Raw genomic sequence first — 17,210 nt, 5'->3', positions numbered from 1 at the left:
CTGCTTCTATGAAGCTGAATAATATCGTCATAAGACTCCTTGGAGATATCTCCCTTCCCTAAAAGATTTAGCATATCAAGGCAGTCATCCTGCATTCCTTTGATCAAAATTGTTTTGACTATTTCCTTGTCCAGATTACTATGTTGAGATATCTACAAATTATACTGAAGGAGACTCTTCCAAGTTTTCATCTAGTGCTTGAGTGATTCTAAAAAGCTCATACTTCTAATCTCTAGAATGAAAATAATCCTGATACTTTTCTAAGAAAATATTCTTCATTCCACTCCAAGAGGTAATAGATGCCCCACCAAGCCCCATAAGCCATTTGAGTGCAACCCCTTTTAATGTGGCTAGGAACAATTTTAGTTTTTTTTTCATCAGTGGTATAATTATAACTCCTACAAAGGAGATAATATTCCAATAGAAATGTATCCATATATTCTGTAATTGTACCTTGAAAAGTAGGAAGTGAAAATAAAGGGATGTTCTTATTTTGGGTATGTTCCTGGAGGTTTCTAATAGGGAACTCTAAAGTGGTAATCGAGCTACCTTCCATTTGGTCTTGCCTAAAATCTTGTGAGTTTTTTGTAGCTGTTACAAGTGGCCCTCCCAGTGGAGGAGATTTCTCCCTACTCGGTGATTGGGAATGATCAGGATATTCAAGCTATCACGTTGTTCAAACTGTTTATATTGTCTAGTTGGTCCTAATGACTTCATAACACCCTATGCAATAGAATTCTTGGTAGGATGTTTCACCACACTATGTAAATCCAAAATGTATTGATCAAGTGGTTGTGCTTTAATACTTGATTTTAAGTCTCGCTCATCTGTATCCCCTTTTCGTTATACCATATATTGATATCCCTCCCTCCTTGATACATATAGAATAGAAACTCTAGGTCTTGTCTCTGAGATTGAAGGTTCAAAAAATTATGCTTCCTTAACATGTGCATCCAACACAGAAGACTCAAGGGATGCTGACCTCTGTTGAGAAGTTTTACCTAATCCTTTCTTTTTAGGTGTTACTCCATGAGTACATGATTCCATTTCAACTTTTGAGATGTTCTCCTATATAAATTTTACTCTTCTTGAATCCTGGTTCTTTTTCTTTCTTCCTCATCCTCTCCTACCTACACAATTAGTTTCTTTGGGGGCACCATATTTTTCTTCTTCACTATTCATGCAATGCAATACTATGTACTTTGACTCCTTGCGAAGTCTGAGCCCACTTTGATATGTTGAAGTGATGCATAGGTTCTTACCTCTCATATTACCACACGAAGACCTTAGAGTCAGGAAGTCATCTACCACACTTTCAATCAATGCATATAAACTAGTCACACATATGCACCTCTAAAAGCCTCTCCGGAAATGATGCCAAAATGTTGTGCGGATCAATTTCCCTCTTAATTCAAAATAGATGATCCAAATCTCACATTAATTATCGATTTGGGTAGGCTCAGGAACATATGGAAACTAATACTCATAAAGGCTCAAAACCAATTGTTGCAATGTCACTCTTAGCAATAAAAACACACTTGTTGTTACACTCCAACTCTTACTCACACTTTCAAAAAGGAAAGGTACACGTTGTAGAATAAAAGTCACTCACTCACACAATCACTATGATCCAAAGAAACACCACTCTTGGAAACCATTAACACTTAAGCAATTGCTGAAACATCCATTCAATTAAATAAACAAACCAAGAAGCTATAAAAGAAATCAAATAAACATCACACTAACGAAGGGACCGGTCTAGGACATATGCTATTACTCAATAACAAAGATTAGAATTATGAAACTATATGATGCATGAACAAGATTATAACAATAACAATAATTCAGATAAATCATAAATGAGAGGGAAAAAGCACACTGTTATAATACCTCTCTAACCAATGATCCCTGCTAAGAAGGAGGGCCCTTCCTTCCTAGCTTGGGTTGGTAAATTACACAACACACACACTACTAATAAGAAAGGTATGAAGCCACAAATGGTAGAGATTTGCTTAATGAAAAGTAAAGTACATGATTATATTGCTGGTACTCCTGCTCTATTCTCTTTCCACTCGTGCCTCGCGGGCAAAGAGTACATTCTTTTAAAATTCTAAAATACATTCCTATTTTCAAAAAACAATATCATCATGAGAATCTCTCAATTATCATGTAATCTAAATAAAGAATATACAATAACTGTCTTTTAAGAAATAACCCTAGTTGAAACCAAGTTGTAATAGCTTGTCTAATATTACATTGATTTGTCAATTGAAAATCCTAACTATTTCAACTAGGCCAGTCGATGGTTGAGCTAGCGTTGACTGGTTGTTAGTCCAAATCGATCTTCATTACTAAATATAGGAGGACAACATGTCCAAAATAAGTTCAACGCATATCAACAACGTCGACAAAGCCTTCGCTCCATTCCTTGGTGAGAAAAAACTCAAAGATATAATCATGTAACAACACCTCAAAAAGCCACACACCCTGTAACAACCCTTTATCAATTTATTAATAAAAATGTCTAAAGTTGTTAGCTTCAATGTCAAATTACAAGCAAAACTAGATAATAAGGATGGCATATAGAATGGAAACATACTTTAGTTAATAATGACTGTCAGAGTGATAAGGTATGGCTTTGAGAGTCAAAATGATAAGAAAAGGTAGGGAAAATAGGTGTAAAAAGGTGCCAATTATGCGTCCCAACAGGCTGTTTCATGTTTCCCACAATAGTGCACATTCTTTAAGGAACTTCACATATTCCAAGGAATTGGTCACACCTCTTGGAACATTGTTGGGGCCAGTTTGGCACATAGGGATGTCTTCTTTGCATACCACATGGAAATTTCTTGAATTTTGTCCTTATTGGTGACTTTGTGGGCTAATTTTGACATAATTTGAGTGTTCATTTTCACCTACAACACTTGTGGAAACGGTTTGGGTAGTTTGGATGAATTTTAAGGATAATGAAAACAATGTCTCACTCTCTTAGTATACCTTCAATGATGTGGACATAGGTTGGATTAAGTATATTTAAGAGTAAGGGAGCTAGGGTGGGGATTAAATTTATTTATATTTGACTTTAGTTGGCTAGATGGGGGTTTTATGACCAAAACTTTACTTCAAGTGACATCTTCTAGGTTTCATGGAGTGCCATGACTTAAGGTATGACCATATGCCTCCATTTGGCACATTATTTGGAGGATTTGGACCTTTATTTGACATAATTTTTGGTGATTTTATCATGATGCCACCCCTTTAATGGAATTTTGCAATATCTTCATGGGGTAATTGCCCTAGAAGCAACATGAGGTGGTTGATCATCTACATCAAATTTGGACCAATTTCAAACTTGACTTGGAAACTTGGACCATTTTTATTTCTTCTTGGGTGAATCAACCCCTCTCTTTGAGGGTTTTACTCATCTTTTATTGTACATGTGGCTTGACCACTTTATTCTAAGTTTTCTTTAGCAAGATAAAAGAATTAAATCAAATATTGATATCTTATTGTAAAGGAAGTTAGAACCCACACAATAAATAGAGAAGAGTTTCCTCATTTGTACACTTGGTTGGATTGTGAGAGAACTCCTCTCTTTAGAGCTTAATGTAAATATCTTTATTAGATAATTTTTGGTTTTAAGGGCTTAACTATGCATTGAATGCTTTTGACTTAGAAGTTTTTCTTTCTTGGTTATTTCTTCTACATCGTTAAATAAATTTTTGTGATAATTCAAGAATACCACAAGATACTAAGGTCGATCCATTTGAAGGAAAACTTTGTCACTTGAAGAGAGGATCTCTAGAAGTCATTCTCACATGCTCTGTTTTGTTCGTTTGGGGTAAGCTTTAATCCTCCTTAATAGGACATACTCTAAAGTTCCTTGGTAAGGGTTTTGATTTATTTCATGCCATACTCATTCTTGTGGGTGAGTTCTTTCCCTTAGAGGGATCCCTTCTCGTGGGGCCATCATTTCATGATTTTCCTTTATTAGTCAAGGGGTTAATTTCACTATTAGGTTCTAACATCTTTCCTTGATCCACAAGCACTAGATAACCGACATAAGAGGGTCTTATTATTGATCTCATATTTCCACTTGATTCCTCTTGACTCCATAGCCCTAGAAGGATATTGGCACCAATCTTCTTAATCCTCCATAAAAAAAAAATTGTTTCTCAAAAAGCTCTAAAACTATCCAAAAAGTACATTTCATTGAGGCTACTATTGGCATCATGTTGTGTTCATTTTACTAATCCTTAGTGATCCTAGTATGGAAACTCCCCCTTGAGTCTGAGGAGAGGTGACCTAAAGTGAGAGGATATGTTTTTGAGGTGGTAATATGTGACCTTCCTAAGAGGTTCCCATGGTATTGTGCATTATGGATTTTAGATTTTATCACACATGTACAATTTGGGTGGTAACATTTTTTAAGCGTTGTTTCCAATGGTAAAGCCCATTCTCTTGGGAAAATGACATTTGTGAGAGTGTGTCATGGAATATATTCTCACATGGTGAGTCCGTGAAGGAATGAAGCCCTTGTTTCTTACAGATTTTGAAGACATTACTGGCTATATAGGTGAGCTGACATCCATCAACTGTGAAGGATTTGAAACAAGCTTCTCTTGGCAACTCCACCATGGAATGTTTGTAAGGTATGATTGATATTTATTACTTATTTCTATTTCAACATTATATTGAAGTAAAGAAATGATAGAGCTCCCTTAGTGGATTGCATAATGGTACACTCTAGTTGATTTCTCAAGGACCAAGGGTTTTCCTCATGAACACCCTTATGTAGGACTAGGGGATTAGGGATTTTATAACACACATACAATTTGGGTGGCAACATTTTTTAGCATTATTACCAAGGATAAATCCCATTCTCCCAGGAAAATGGTTTTTAAGAGTGTTATTGAAGATATTCTCACATGGCGACTTGATGAAGGAACAAGGCCCTTGTTCCTTACATATTTTGAAGACATTGTTGGTTCTAGAGGTGAGCAAATCCATCAATCATGAAGGCTTTGAAACAAGCTTATCATGGTGAATCCATGATGGCATATTTGTAAGGTATGTCAACATTTGTTGCAAATTTATATTTTCAACATTATTTTGAATTAAATATAGGACAAATCTCCCTCCATGCATTGCACAATGGCATGTTCCAATTGATTTCTCAACGACCAAGGATTTTCCTCATGAACACCCTTATGTAGAACTAGGGGGAATTCCAAGATTCAAAGGATGTGGTGATTTGGTCATGCATCATCTACTTGCACTAATGGAATTTACAACTAGTAATGACCTTTTTCATGAGGACACTATGATGAAATTTTTTGCACTTAGTTTAAAAAGGATTGCAAGGGGTTGGTTCAACAATTTTGGCAAATAAATATTTGTTTCCTTTGCATATTTCCTAGAGGCATTTTACGCATATTATTGCTTGATGATGAAAAATGGCTCCCTATTATTTGAGACATAAAAAAATATTGTGATTGGAAAAGGCTTATTGAGGAGGGCCTTGGTCCTCCCATTGAAGACATGAAAAAAATCATTTATAGCCCCTTGGAAAAGGAAAAGGCAACTATTGAAGACAATGGAATTGACCAATAAAGTGATTTTTTTTATCCTTATGATGGAAAATGGAGAATTAGTTGCGAAAGGAGACATTTAGAGCATGCTACAATAGGTAAATGAAGCATCTTTTGAAGAAGAGTTTTTTAGTTCTGATAAGGGCATTGGCAAGCCCAAGTTTGAAGAAAGTAAAACCAATCAATAAAAGGACGTTTCCAACACCTATTTGAAGATGAAAAGGAAACTATTTTAAGTTCAGATTTGTAAAAGGAAAAGTTTTGAGTCTCGATCATTAAATAAGACATTTGCAAACAAAATTTGAAAGCAAAGAAACCAACACTACAAAGTATCTACAATGAATAAAATGAAGCAACTTTTGAAAATGGTGTCTCTCATTTTTGAGATCAACATCATGGATGAATAGGTTCTTGAGGAATTATATTTTGATGAGGTGAATGGTATTAATGAAAAATATACCTAGAGGATTTTTTCCCTTAGTGTTATAAGAAAAAAAGATAAATTGCATTGATTTCACAATATTTCTTTCAATTCCAGAAAGAGATGATAAAGAATACACATCAATGTAATCAAGTAGTATATTTCAGAATGCACCAATAGCTCACATCAAATTTTAATTTTACAACTGCTCCTAGTGCTATTACACCAAAAAACCTGGTTGTATAGCATCCATACCAATGATAGTTCCTCTGCTACGAACACTATCAATTTATATATGATCACAACAATAGTCAAGTACTCCTAGTAACCAATCTGACTCAATAACCAACGTACATAACTGTTTGTATCCTCATTGTCTCAGGAGAAAACTTGAAAATAACATTTACTACAAATTTTGTTTCCCTAGCAATGTCCTAATAGACCCTACCAAGGTCTATGAATGCTTTGGTAGATGTATTGGACCCTCCACCACAAGTTTATGTTGTTCGTTATTACTGCCCAAAATTTTCTAGGTCTCTGCTGCCTCCAAACCCCCACTCTATTGCACCTAATTACCAAGGAAACATTTGAGTAAACCTATGCTAACATCACTATCCAGTATTAGCCTCTGCATTTTCCTTAAGGTATTGTCTGGGCCTCAGAAGAATCTCACTGCCACACTTGCCCTAAAATTTCTGCACTTCCATATATTGGTGCTAAAAGTGTTGAAATTTGGGAAGCTTTAGGATGAATTTCCCCAAGAGAAATTCAATTGCCCCAAGGAGAAGCCCAACTACCCCAAAGAGAATCGATCTTGCTGTAAGAAAGAATTTAAATTGGTTAAAGGAAAAAATATTATTATTGATGTGTTCAAATCAACTTTTTTTCATTAAATAATGTGACTCAAAATCAATGTTAGGAAAATCCTCAATTCGGCTTAAGAAAGTATATGGAAAATAAATAAATGAGAAAATGATTTACTCAAGTTAGCTCAAGAAATTATATGCAAATAAATAAACAATAAAATAATTTACTCAAGTCGGCCCTCCTATCTCAAGTTGGACTACCCAAAGGTTGTGACCCTTCGCATGAAGAAAAAACTATAAATGGGAACATATCCTCCACCATTTGGAATTCAACTTAGACTTCATTTGTGGAATATTTCAAAAGTTTGAGGCATCTTTCTTTGTGGCATACAAACCTCCTCAAGCACTACATTTTCTATGATACACAAGTCTCTTAGAACTGCACTTTTGTGATGATGCGAGCTTCTGTGGTACCCCTTTTCTCTGTGACATGCAAAGATTCCTATGTCTATGATCATCCTTCTATGGATCTGAGTTATATCTGTGCATGGTTTGGTGGAAAATATCTTGTGACATGTCTAGGACATAAAGGAAGATTTTGGTTGAGGCTTGAAGGAATATCTTTGTGCAAGTATATGGTGTTATTTCTCTTAGTACAAGCCACTATTATAGATCTGTGTTTTCAGGAGGGTCGAGCACCTATTTTTGAGTCGACTGAGGTCATATGATAGGTGAAAAAGGGACTGAGTGTCTTGAAGAATAAGCGCAGGAGGATGAGGCTTGAGAAGAGAAGAAAACACATGTTTTGAAGAGGTTTTGAGGCCAATATTAGGGTTGATGTGGACTGGACAAGAAGCCCTAACTACGACCGAAAAAATCAGGTTCATACATATAATCCGAGTATTTGAGGATAGAATCAATTCATTTGATAGACGTATGGTTGGTCTTTCTATGTTGATGTCCTACTAGGGATGTAGAACATTGTTTAGCATATTGAACAACAATTTGAATCATCCTAAGAACAATGACTTGGAGGGTAGTTAGTGGCTAGTTTGGTGAGCCCTATAACAATGGACAAAAGGGTATATTTTTCACTATGTGTGTGCAAACCTATGATTCCCTAATGATTGACTCTTCAAGGATGTAAGGAGCAGTCAAGAAGGCTTGTTATCAAGCCCTTGTTCATTGAGTTGTAGATGTAATCTTCTATGAGTGAACAATGTTCTTATGACAATGATGTATGGCAGTGATACTTAATGTATGGCAGGGATACTTATGATAGTAATACTTGAGAGTGATATGAGCCTGACACATAACAGTGACACATGCTCCTATAGTAGTAACATGTATGCTAATTAAGATATAGATATATGCTACTTGTGACAATGATATGAAGACAACCCTTATGGTTTCCTCTTTTTATAACTAGGAGACCTATCAAAGGTCTTGTGGAAGGCTTGTGAATGCCTCCTTGATAGGTATGTATACTACCATCTTATGAGGATCTTGTATGATCTAGGATTGGCCCTAGGAGGTCTAATGTGATTGATGTTGAAAGACTCGTGTCTCATTATAATTTTACTTTGTATCTCAGCTAAACATTTGATGAATGTCTAAGAAGAAGAAGACTTGATTATGGGTTTTCCCTCTTGTGGGGCTTTCCCCTTGTCTCTGACCAAAATCCTAGTGTCTCTATTGTGTATGTTGTTCTTCTAATGTTTCTTACTATTTTGTTGCATTGTTAATGTTAATGTTCTTTCTATATAATTTCTTATGATGATATGGGGTGAATGCAATGTGGAAAGTTTGAAAATATTTTAAAATGAAATTATCTATAACAAAGAACAATCTAGCCCTTAGAACTTTAACATGGTATCAAAGCTGGGCTGAAGAAAAGTCTTTGAGATCACCCTTGTGTAGACACCTATGATGGATTTCTTAATCAAGCAGAGTGAACGGGATAAAGATGTTGGAGATATGAAAGAATTCTAAGGTTTGAAGGAAACCCTAGGGAGCCCTTGTTCTCACAAATAAAGGTTAGGGGTTGGGAGAAACCCTTGAAGTGGCCTTGGACATGGAAAAGGCCTAGGTTCTATAGTATTGGAACCCTAGTGTGATTTAGAATGTTTATGATGATATGATCAGTGAGAAGCTATTGAGTTATACAAGTGGTAGATTTAGTACCTATGAAAAATTCAGAGTAACCCTAGTTGGGTTTATCTCCTGCCCAATAGGAGATGGTATGATGTAAATCTAGTGGCCATATTATACATTGATAAGTGGGTTTGGCTGCCCAAGAAGGAGATTAAGGATCTGGAAATGAGAATACAGGTGGTACCCAAGAGGAAGCATTTCTTCTTTTATAGATGACATTAACATATGATTGATGGATAATGGTGCCTTAGGGAAAGAAGGAGGAAGGATCAAGAGGGAGTTGATAACTTCCTACAATCATAATTAATGATAAGTACTTTCAAGACATGTTATTTCTTTGTAACACTGTTCTTGTTTAAATTGATTTATCTTCTTGATTAGTGTTTATTCTTCCTGCATGAGTAATTGGCTAACCAAATGCTTATTTTCCTAACTTCTTGGATGAGGGTGTGATCAAGCAAAGAAAATCCATAGTGAGGGTCATCAAGATGAAAAGTAATGTAGGAGGAGTTAGTTCCAAGAGGGAGTTGGTGTAGGAGAATGAAGGAGGCACTCTCATATCTATAGAAGAAATACAATAGTGTCTTGTGGATGAAGCTTTCAACAAATGATGAAAACATGAGGAAGCTCAAAATGTAGAGGATTCCCCCAATATATAGATTGGACCAGGCAGGGTCCTGCTTCATCATTAGGTACAATTTCATTATGTTTATTTACTTTTCTATTATTACTCTTGCTCTTGTTCTGGGGTCAATAAGTACATCAGATGGATGTAAGGGCCAAGTCATAAATTTTGAGATGGAGGAGGATGTAGAGCCACCCCATAATTAGAGTTGTGCTTGAAAATGGATAAGAGATCAAATCTCGAAGGAAGGATTGTAGTCTCCTAGGTTTGTGAATATGATTGAAGAAGCTTCCTATTCATGGGGAGTAGACTGTCAAATTGGATGTAATAGTTAGATGAGATTCTCTGAGAAAAAAAATTCTCTGAGAGCAATATTTCCTTCATGAAAGGTCCAATGTCAAATTCTTCCACAATAGAAAGTTCAACAATGATAAGGAATATTCTCTCAAAGGGAGAGGACTATGATACAATCCTAACACCTATTGTCAGATGCATTATTATCATATGTATGTGAGATTAGCTTCCTCCATGATGTACTTAAGGAAGAAGCATACTTGGATCTACCTGAGAGCTTTGAGGTACATGAGAAGGAGACCCATGATTGCAGATTAAAGAAATCCCCATATGAAGATATGTCTTTGATATTTGCTTTTACATCCTATTAATGTATATTTATGATAGAACAAATAATCTCATCATTCAATACTAGAGGGAGTTGACCTATGAGTCCAAGGTGATCCACTTCTTGAGATTATAAGTGTAACAAAGAGATGATGTGGACTTCCTAATCAAGGGAAGTATGCTATCAGAGATTTGGCATGGTGTATTACACTAAAGTAGTTGAAAGACTCCTCTTAAGATTTAGATTTGGTGGATCCCATGATGAGTAGGCAATCAGATGGATCCCTTCTTTGCAACGTGTACCCTAGGCCAAATAGATCCTGGAAATGTATATCAGGATGTTTCAAATCTAGTATTGAGATACCTACATGGTACAGTTAGTCATGGATCGAGACAGTGATGTGACTGAAGAGATATGTCGATGATAAGTGAATCAAGAGTGTTGTGAACAAGAAGAAAAAATGGAGATGTTGCTTCAGGATGGGTCTTGATTTGATTTCCTAGATGAGTAGGTAGCATACTTCGATTGCACTCAATCCAAAAATGGTCGATCATATTGCATCTTGTATTTATGAATAACGAACTATGTGGCTTCAAAATCTATCCAGAAGATTGTCAGACATGGTGCCACAGATAGAGAATTGAGGCTCCAACACAGAGGGAGAAATGAGGCTCTAGCACAAAAGGAGCAGTGAGGCTATGATGGTGGCTTGTTACAGAGCTGAGGTAGTGAGGCTTCAACAGATAATCAAGTTGTTTATATTCTCATCAATACTTTATCAAAAACAAAGTCCTTATTCTTTAGAGAGTAGCTTGGAATGTAGGAGAATGTATCCCTCCTTGAGAGGGAACACTGAGCATATGCTCTCCCCTAATCTTTCAAGTGAACGTGCACTTGGTGAGGGGGGATGAGCATCGATGCTCCTAGGTGTTAGGGTACTCAGAGCCATGGACTTGGCTAAGTACATGCCCCAGTATGCATCCTACCTGTAAGTCACCTTGTGTCTTTATTGACCAAGGGCCACAAAATTGGTTAAGTTTGCCAAGAATTCTACCCATATGGCCAGTGTGTGAGGAGACTTAGGTGTGTGTGTATTTACCAAAGTCGGATGTGACTTCCATGAACTTGGTTAAGGTAAAATCATTTTCCTTAAGTTTTGGATGCAAGTGTTCTACCACTTGATTACTGAGGATCAAGTTGGGTGAGGGTCAATCAATGGACATAGGGTGTGTGATATTTACCAAGGTCATTTATGATTTCTACAAACTTGGTTGTGGTAAATAAATCTCCTTTATTGTCATGTGGATCATTCTTCTTCTTCTATGGATCGAGTCATCCTTTTTCATCTGAGATGAAATGCGATGAGCTTCTCTTATGTTGAAACATATATTTCCGTGATGGGACTTATGATGCACGTTGTTGTTGCTTAAATTGCATAGGAAAGATGCCACAATGATCAAGTCTAGCCTATCACGCTAATCCCCAACCTCTCTGTTCTAGCTATCTCCCTATAATAGGTTGTGGGGGGTAGTCACTATAAAATGTGAAGATGAAAGACCCATCGACAACTGACAAGTCCGAGAGGCACAACTCAATGTCCTAGAAAATTGGTTAATTTATCAAGTTTAGTGATTTGATTAGATTACTTTAAGAGAACAATGCTTAAATGGAGTCAAAATACTTGATTTATGTGAATTAACTACCAATCCATTAGATGAACAATTTCTACCTTAGGATGCTTCACTATCCTGTATGAAATGCAACACCTAAAACTAAGTGAACTGTAAGATCTTGGTTAATTTTAAATTAGATGCTTGACTAGTTGAATCCTTCCCCTTAGCTATTTTGAAACTAGTCTCTAGAGTAGGATGTGGAGAGAAGCCTGGGGAAAGATAACAATGTCTATATTAACGATACGTCCCCTGGAAATGTAACCACCCGATGCCTTTAACACTGCAAATAATGTGGCTCTGACAACTACAAGGTCACCGTGTTAACCACAAAACATGATCTAGACTTCACAAAATGGATGAGAAAGGTGGTCCTAAAAATATTTCAACCAAGCTTATGCTTGGAGGAAAATTAATTAGTGCAAGACTAAACCTAGAATGTAGATTCAATATGAGATATTACTTTCAGTGAGATTGTTAAGGGTCTAAAATAATTAGAGACAAATTACAATGGTATTCAATTTAGGACAATGAAGTACTTAACAATGTATAATTCCAATCTTCACCGAAAGAAAAGTTCTCAATTATACAAGATAGAAAGGTGCTAAAAAATGTTATGTAGATTACCAATATCACAATGGATAATTTCTCATGAAATAATCATAAACATACAAATCCAATGCCTCTTTCAACAATGTTAATTAGATGATGATCATTTTTAAACGCAATTAGAAAATTCTTAAGGTTACTTAGATCATAACAAGAGAATGTCAATGTGTCAATTAGATACCAAAGAGAGACACCTTAAACACAATTAACAATTCTCTATCTTACCTTAATATTACTCTTTTTTTCCACTAGAAAAATCGTAATCTTTCATTAACTTGAAATATTACTTATTGTAAATGCAATATGCATATGTTGTATCTGTCTAGCCCCAGAGGGCTCAGTCAAAAATTGAAAGTTCTGCAAAAAATAACTGTATACTATCCAGAACATCACACAGGATGTTCATAAAAAAGAGCTTTGTATTTTGTCTGTACATTTGCCACGCAGGGCCATACATATATCCTATATAATATATTCAAAAATTAAAACATTTTTCAAAAATTCCAAAAGATAACCAGATCATGGGCTCTCGGCCCTGTGATAATGTAGATCTATGTAAGGGCGGTGATAGTAATGGTATTCATTTGGCCCTCGCTATTCCTGGATCATCCACTCTCCTCTGGGTAGTATCGTGGCCGCCTTGGATAGCTCGTTAGCACAGCTGTTATGTTCCCTGTAAATATGATTACATGTGATATAATTAAATTGAGCCTTGAAAATGTTTATTTCATCCAAAATATTACTGAGTGTGTGTATGTGACAAGCAGTAATATTATTGAACCAATTGATAATGATCTTCGAATCTCCAAATATATTAATGCTCATGCAGTTATGCCCCAAAGAGAAATGCAAGAGGTGACGAAGGGTGATGAGTTCAACGAAATTGTTTGTTCCAACCCCTAATCCCATCTTAACTTTGAAGTAATGATGATCACTAATGTGTAGGATGAATCCACCACCACATCCCTGCTGTTGTGCTGCGCCATAAAATACACCCAAGGGGTATTTTTATCAATAAATGGAGGAGCATGTGGCCTGCAGGCTCGGGGTTGTGGAGGCTCAGGCATCTCATTATATGTCGATATTATACAAGCTGCAGTGTGTGGCCAACACACAAGTTTGTTGTCGGAAATGGAGCGATTCCAGGCTAGTGAGAGATGCCAGCTGATAATCAAAGGGATACTTTGGAGCTTAGACCCTTTATGTCGATGGTACCAGCCTTCCCATGCTTTTTTAATGTCTTCACCATCCCAGAATCCCGTGAAGCGAATAGTAGAGGATATATTTTTCCAAAGATCAATCAATGCTGGACAATTCAAAAATAGATGTGCAATCGATTCCGATGATCCTTTGCATAATGTACACCAGGTTGGCCCATGGAAGGATCGATGCATAATATTGTCGCCAGTGGGAACTTTATTTTTAAGAATACACCAGAAAAATACTCTGGTCCGAGGAGGCCTAGTAAGTTTCCATATAGACTTCCACTAGAAAGTGATCAAATTCGGAATCTTGTGTGAGATCAGGGCTAAATAACCAGACTTTGGTGAGTATATACCACTGTCCGAAAGATGCCAAATGAGTTCATCCGGGCCCTCTTTTATCCTGATATGAGATTCAGATAGAGCAGAAGTATAATCATGCCATTCTTGATGCCAACATTGTGGTAAATCGAGCTGAAAAGCGGATTTCCATCTTTGAGAAAAAATGGTTGAATTATGAGGATCCGCAATGTTTACAAGTACCTTAAGCTCGTGTGAATGGAGTTGTTGTATAAGATCTCTGGACAGCTAATATCTTCCTCCACTTCCAATCCATGAATCTAAACTAATGCGACCCTTAGATCCATTGTTTATTCTCCAGACTAGATTATCCCTGATGAGCGGCAGAGAGTGTAGGAGAGCCTTCCAGACATATGAGATGCCAAATTTAGGCAAACGAATCCAATCCATAATTTTTTGAGGCCAAATGTACTTGTGATATGTGATGGCAGTCCAGAGATTCTGTCCGGTTAACAAGGTCCATCCCATTTTGGCAGCAAGAGCTTGCGCGAATATAGGAAGATCTTTTAGGCCCTAGCCTCCCCATTTTTTCGGCAGCGCTATCTTGCTCTAGCCGACCCATGTAAAAATCCGTTTGTCTTGGTTCCCATTCCAAAGATATCTGTTACAGATTTGTTGTAGACGGGCCAAGATGCTCCTGGGAATCCAAGTGAGTGCCATCCAGAAAACAGGAGTGGCCTCAAGAACAGATTTTACAAGAACAAGTCTACCAGCTCTGGACAAATATCTGTGGCTCCATATGGTAAGCCTTTTCTCCAATTTTGTGACTAGCCAAACCCAATCAGCTATTTTCTGGTTGATGGGCTTAATCTAGAACCCCAGGTATTTGAGGCCCTGGTCTAGTGGATTGATGCAGTAAGGAAACAACTGATGAGCAAAATGAGTCTCTTGGATGGAGGTTTGGGCAAAAGTGATGGTGGATTTTGAGTGATTTGCTAGCATCCCAGTAGCGGATGAGAAAAGAGAGAGAATCTTGGAAAAGGAGTGGGAATCCTGAATACTACCATCAAGAAAAATAAGTACATCATCCACGAAAAGTAGATGGGTGAGGAAGCAGTCATCAAATATCTTAAGTCCACAAAGATCACCATCTCTCTTAGCCAATGCAATCAATCGACTGAGACCATCCATGACAATCAAAAAAAGGAGGGGTGAGAGGGGGAATCCTTGCCTAAGCCCCCTTTCAGAGTGAAAAAAATGAGATGCAGACCCATTGATGAGAACACTGAAAGTGGGTGAGGTAATGCAGGCCATGATCCAGGTGATGAAATTGAGGGGGAAGCCCAAATGGATAAGAAGCATCTTAATGTAAAGCCAACTGACATGGTCAAAAGCTTTTTCCAGATCTATCTTAAGAGTAATGGCTTTATGGTGTCTGGTCTAGATAGTATGAATGGCTTCTTGGGCTGAGCCAATAGCTTCGTGAATCTGTCGATGTTCAAGAAAGGCAAATTGTTGGGGAGCAATATGACGAGAGAGGATAGGGCGGAGGCGATTTGCAATGATCTTGGAGATGATTTTGTAAAGACAATTGCACAAAGAGATGGGTCTGTAGTCATTAAAGGAGGATGGGGTGTCAGACTTTGGGATGAGGGCGATGAAAGTCGAGTTGATAGCATTGTACAGAGATCCAGAGAATCTGCACTCCTCCACTACCTTCAGCAGATCTTGTCCCAGGAGGTCAAAGAAGGCAAGGTAGAATTCAATGGTCTAGCCATCTGGTCCTAGACTCTTGTCATTTTTGAACCATTTTAGTGTGCCTTCAAGCTCACCAGATGTCACGGGAGTGAATAGTGCCTCTGCCTCATCCTCATTTACAAATCTGGGGAAGTGCCCAACAACATTAATGATATCAGCAAGATTCGAACCAGGAGGGCTTTTGTATAGGTTCTTAAAATGAGTAGAGCCAAGGTGGGAGAGCTTATTGAATGAATCAGCCACACCTCCTTCAGGTAGAGGTAGATTCCAAATGGTGTTTGTTACCTTTCTACCTTTTGCATAGTTCTGAAAAAACCTAGTATTGTCATCCCCTGCTTTCAACCATATGGCTCTACTCTGAAGACGGATGGATTCCTCTCTTTCCTTTAGGATCTGAGCCTTCTGGTTCTCAAGTTCAACCAAATGAGATTTTTCTTCTGCAGTGATAAACCCCAGACTTCGCTCATCGAGCAGAGAACAGAGCTCTGATTCTATATGTAATAGAGTCGAATTCTCCCTCTGATGTTTCTCTCTAGCCCAGTTGATAGAGAGATGCTTGAGCATCGATAAGTTTAAACAGAATCCTTTTGCCATGGAGTCTGATCTATCGATCGGGTTTGCAGCCCAGAAGTCCGAAACCATACGAACATAAGTAGGGTCCTGAAGCCAGACATGATTAAACTTAAATGGGGCTTTTGGCTTGTGGTGAGGCCCCAATATCTCCAGATAAATGGGGGAGTGATCCGAGATACCCCTAGTTCCTACCCATTGTTTATAATGATGCAACTGTTGTATTAGGGGCCCCTTCATGATGAATCTATCTAATCTTCGAGCAAGGGCAGCCTCACCCACCCTTCTGTTCCTCCAAGTGGGAAGAGGCTTGTTCATAGGGACATCCATCAAATTAAACTGCTCCAGGAGGTTAGTCATAAACCCCGAGATTGAGTCCACTTGTGCCATAGACCCCCATGATTCACCATAACCTAGGGAGAAGTTGAGATCGCCTCCAATAATGATGTGATCAGATGAGAAAATGGATAGGCCAAGCAGGTGCTGCCAGAAATGCTCCCTCTGTTGACAAGGACCATAAATGTTGACAACCCGTAGGTTGGTGCCAAGTTCTGCCGAAAAGAGATCTAACCCCAGAAAGCCATGGCCTCCCCAAGATGCATCAACCCTGATGGTTTTGGGATTATATCCAATGGCAAGACCACCAGATCTCCCCATAGCATCCAATGCCATATAGTGCCATCCCGGGGAAATAGAGTTCAAAGAACTAGTGATGAGATCAGCCGAGCCTAGGGTTTCTTGCAACATAATGATGTCAACAGGTTCGATCTCAAGAAGTCTACACAGGGCTAGTTTCTTGGAGGCACTAGCCATGCCTCGGCAATTAAAGGAAAGGCATTTCATGGGGGAACGCTACCAGGGGTATTCAATGCTCTAAGAACC

General features: G+C 37.8%; 1 protein-coding gene across 1 annotated transcript; it reads right to left on the bottom strand.

The window, feature by feature from the left end:
• Positions 1–15,770: 15,770 nt before the first annotated feature.
• On the bottom strand, positions 15,771–17,000 carry LOC149169015 (uncharacterized). The gene has a single exon (XM_089425048.1). It carries the CDS (start codon positions 16,998–17,000, stop codon positions 15,771–15,773), a length of 1,230 nt encoding a protein of 409 aa, XP_089281174.1.
• Positions 17,001–17,210: the final 210 nt, after the last annotated feature.

Source organism: Pinus tabuliformis, chromosome 4_2 (genome assembly GCF_031772625.1).
Source record: "Pinus tabuliformis cultivar Carrire ecotype Pingquan chromosome 4_2, CPIR1, whole genome shotgun sequence".
Taxonomy (NCBI): Eukaryota; Viridiplantae; Streptophyta; class Pinopsida; order Pinales; family Pinaceae; genus Pinus; species Pinus tabuliformis.
The sequence above is the reverse complement of the archived record's forward strand: the minus strand, read 5'-3'. Positions and strand labels throughout refer to the sequence as shown.

What these genes read in the sequence shown, in the direction of transcription:
- LOC149169015 (XM_089425048.1), bottom strand. Translation starts at nt 17,000, where the DNA reads ATGGCATTGGATGCTATGGGGAGATCTGGTGGTCTTGCCATTGGATAT.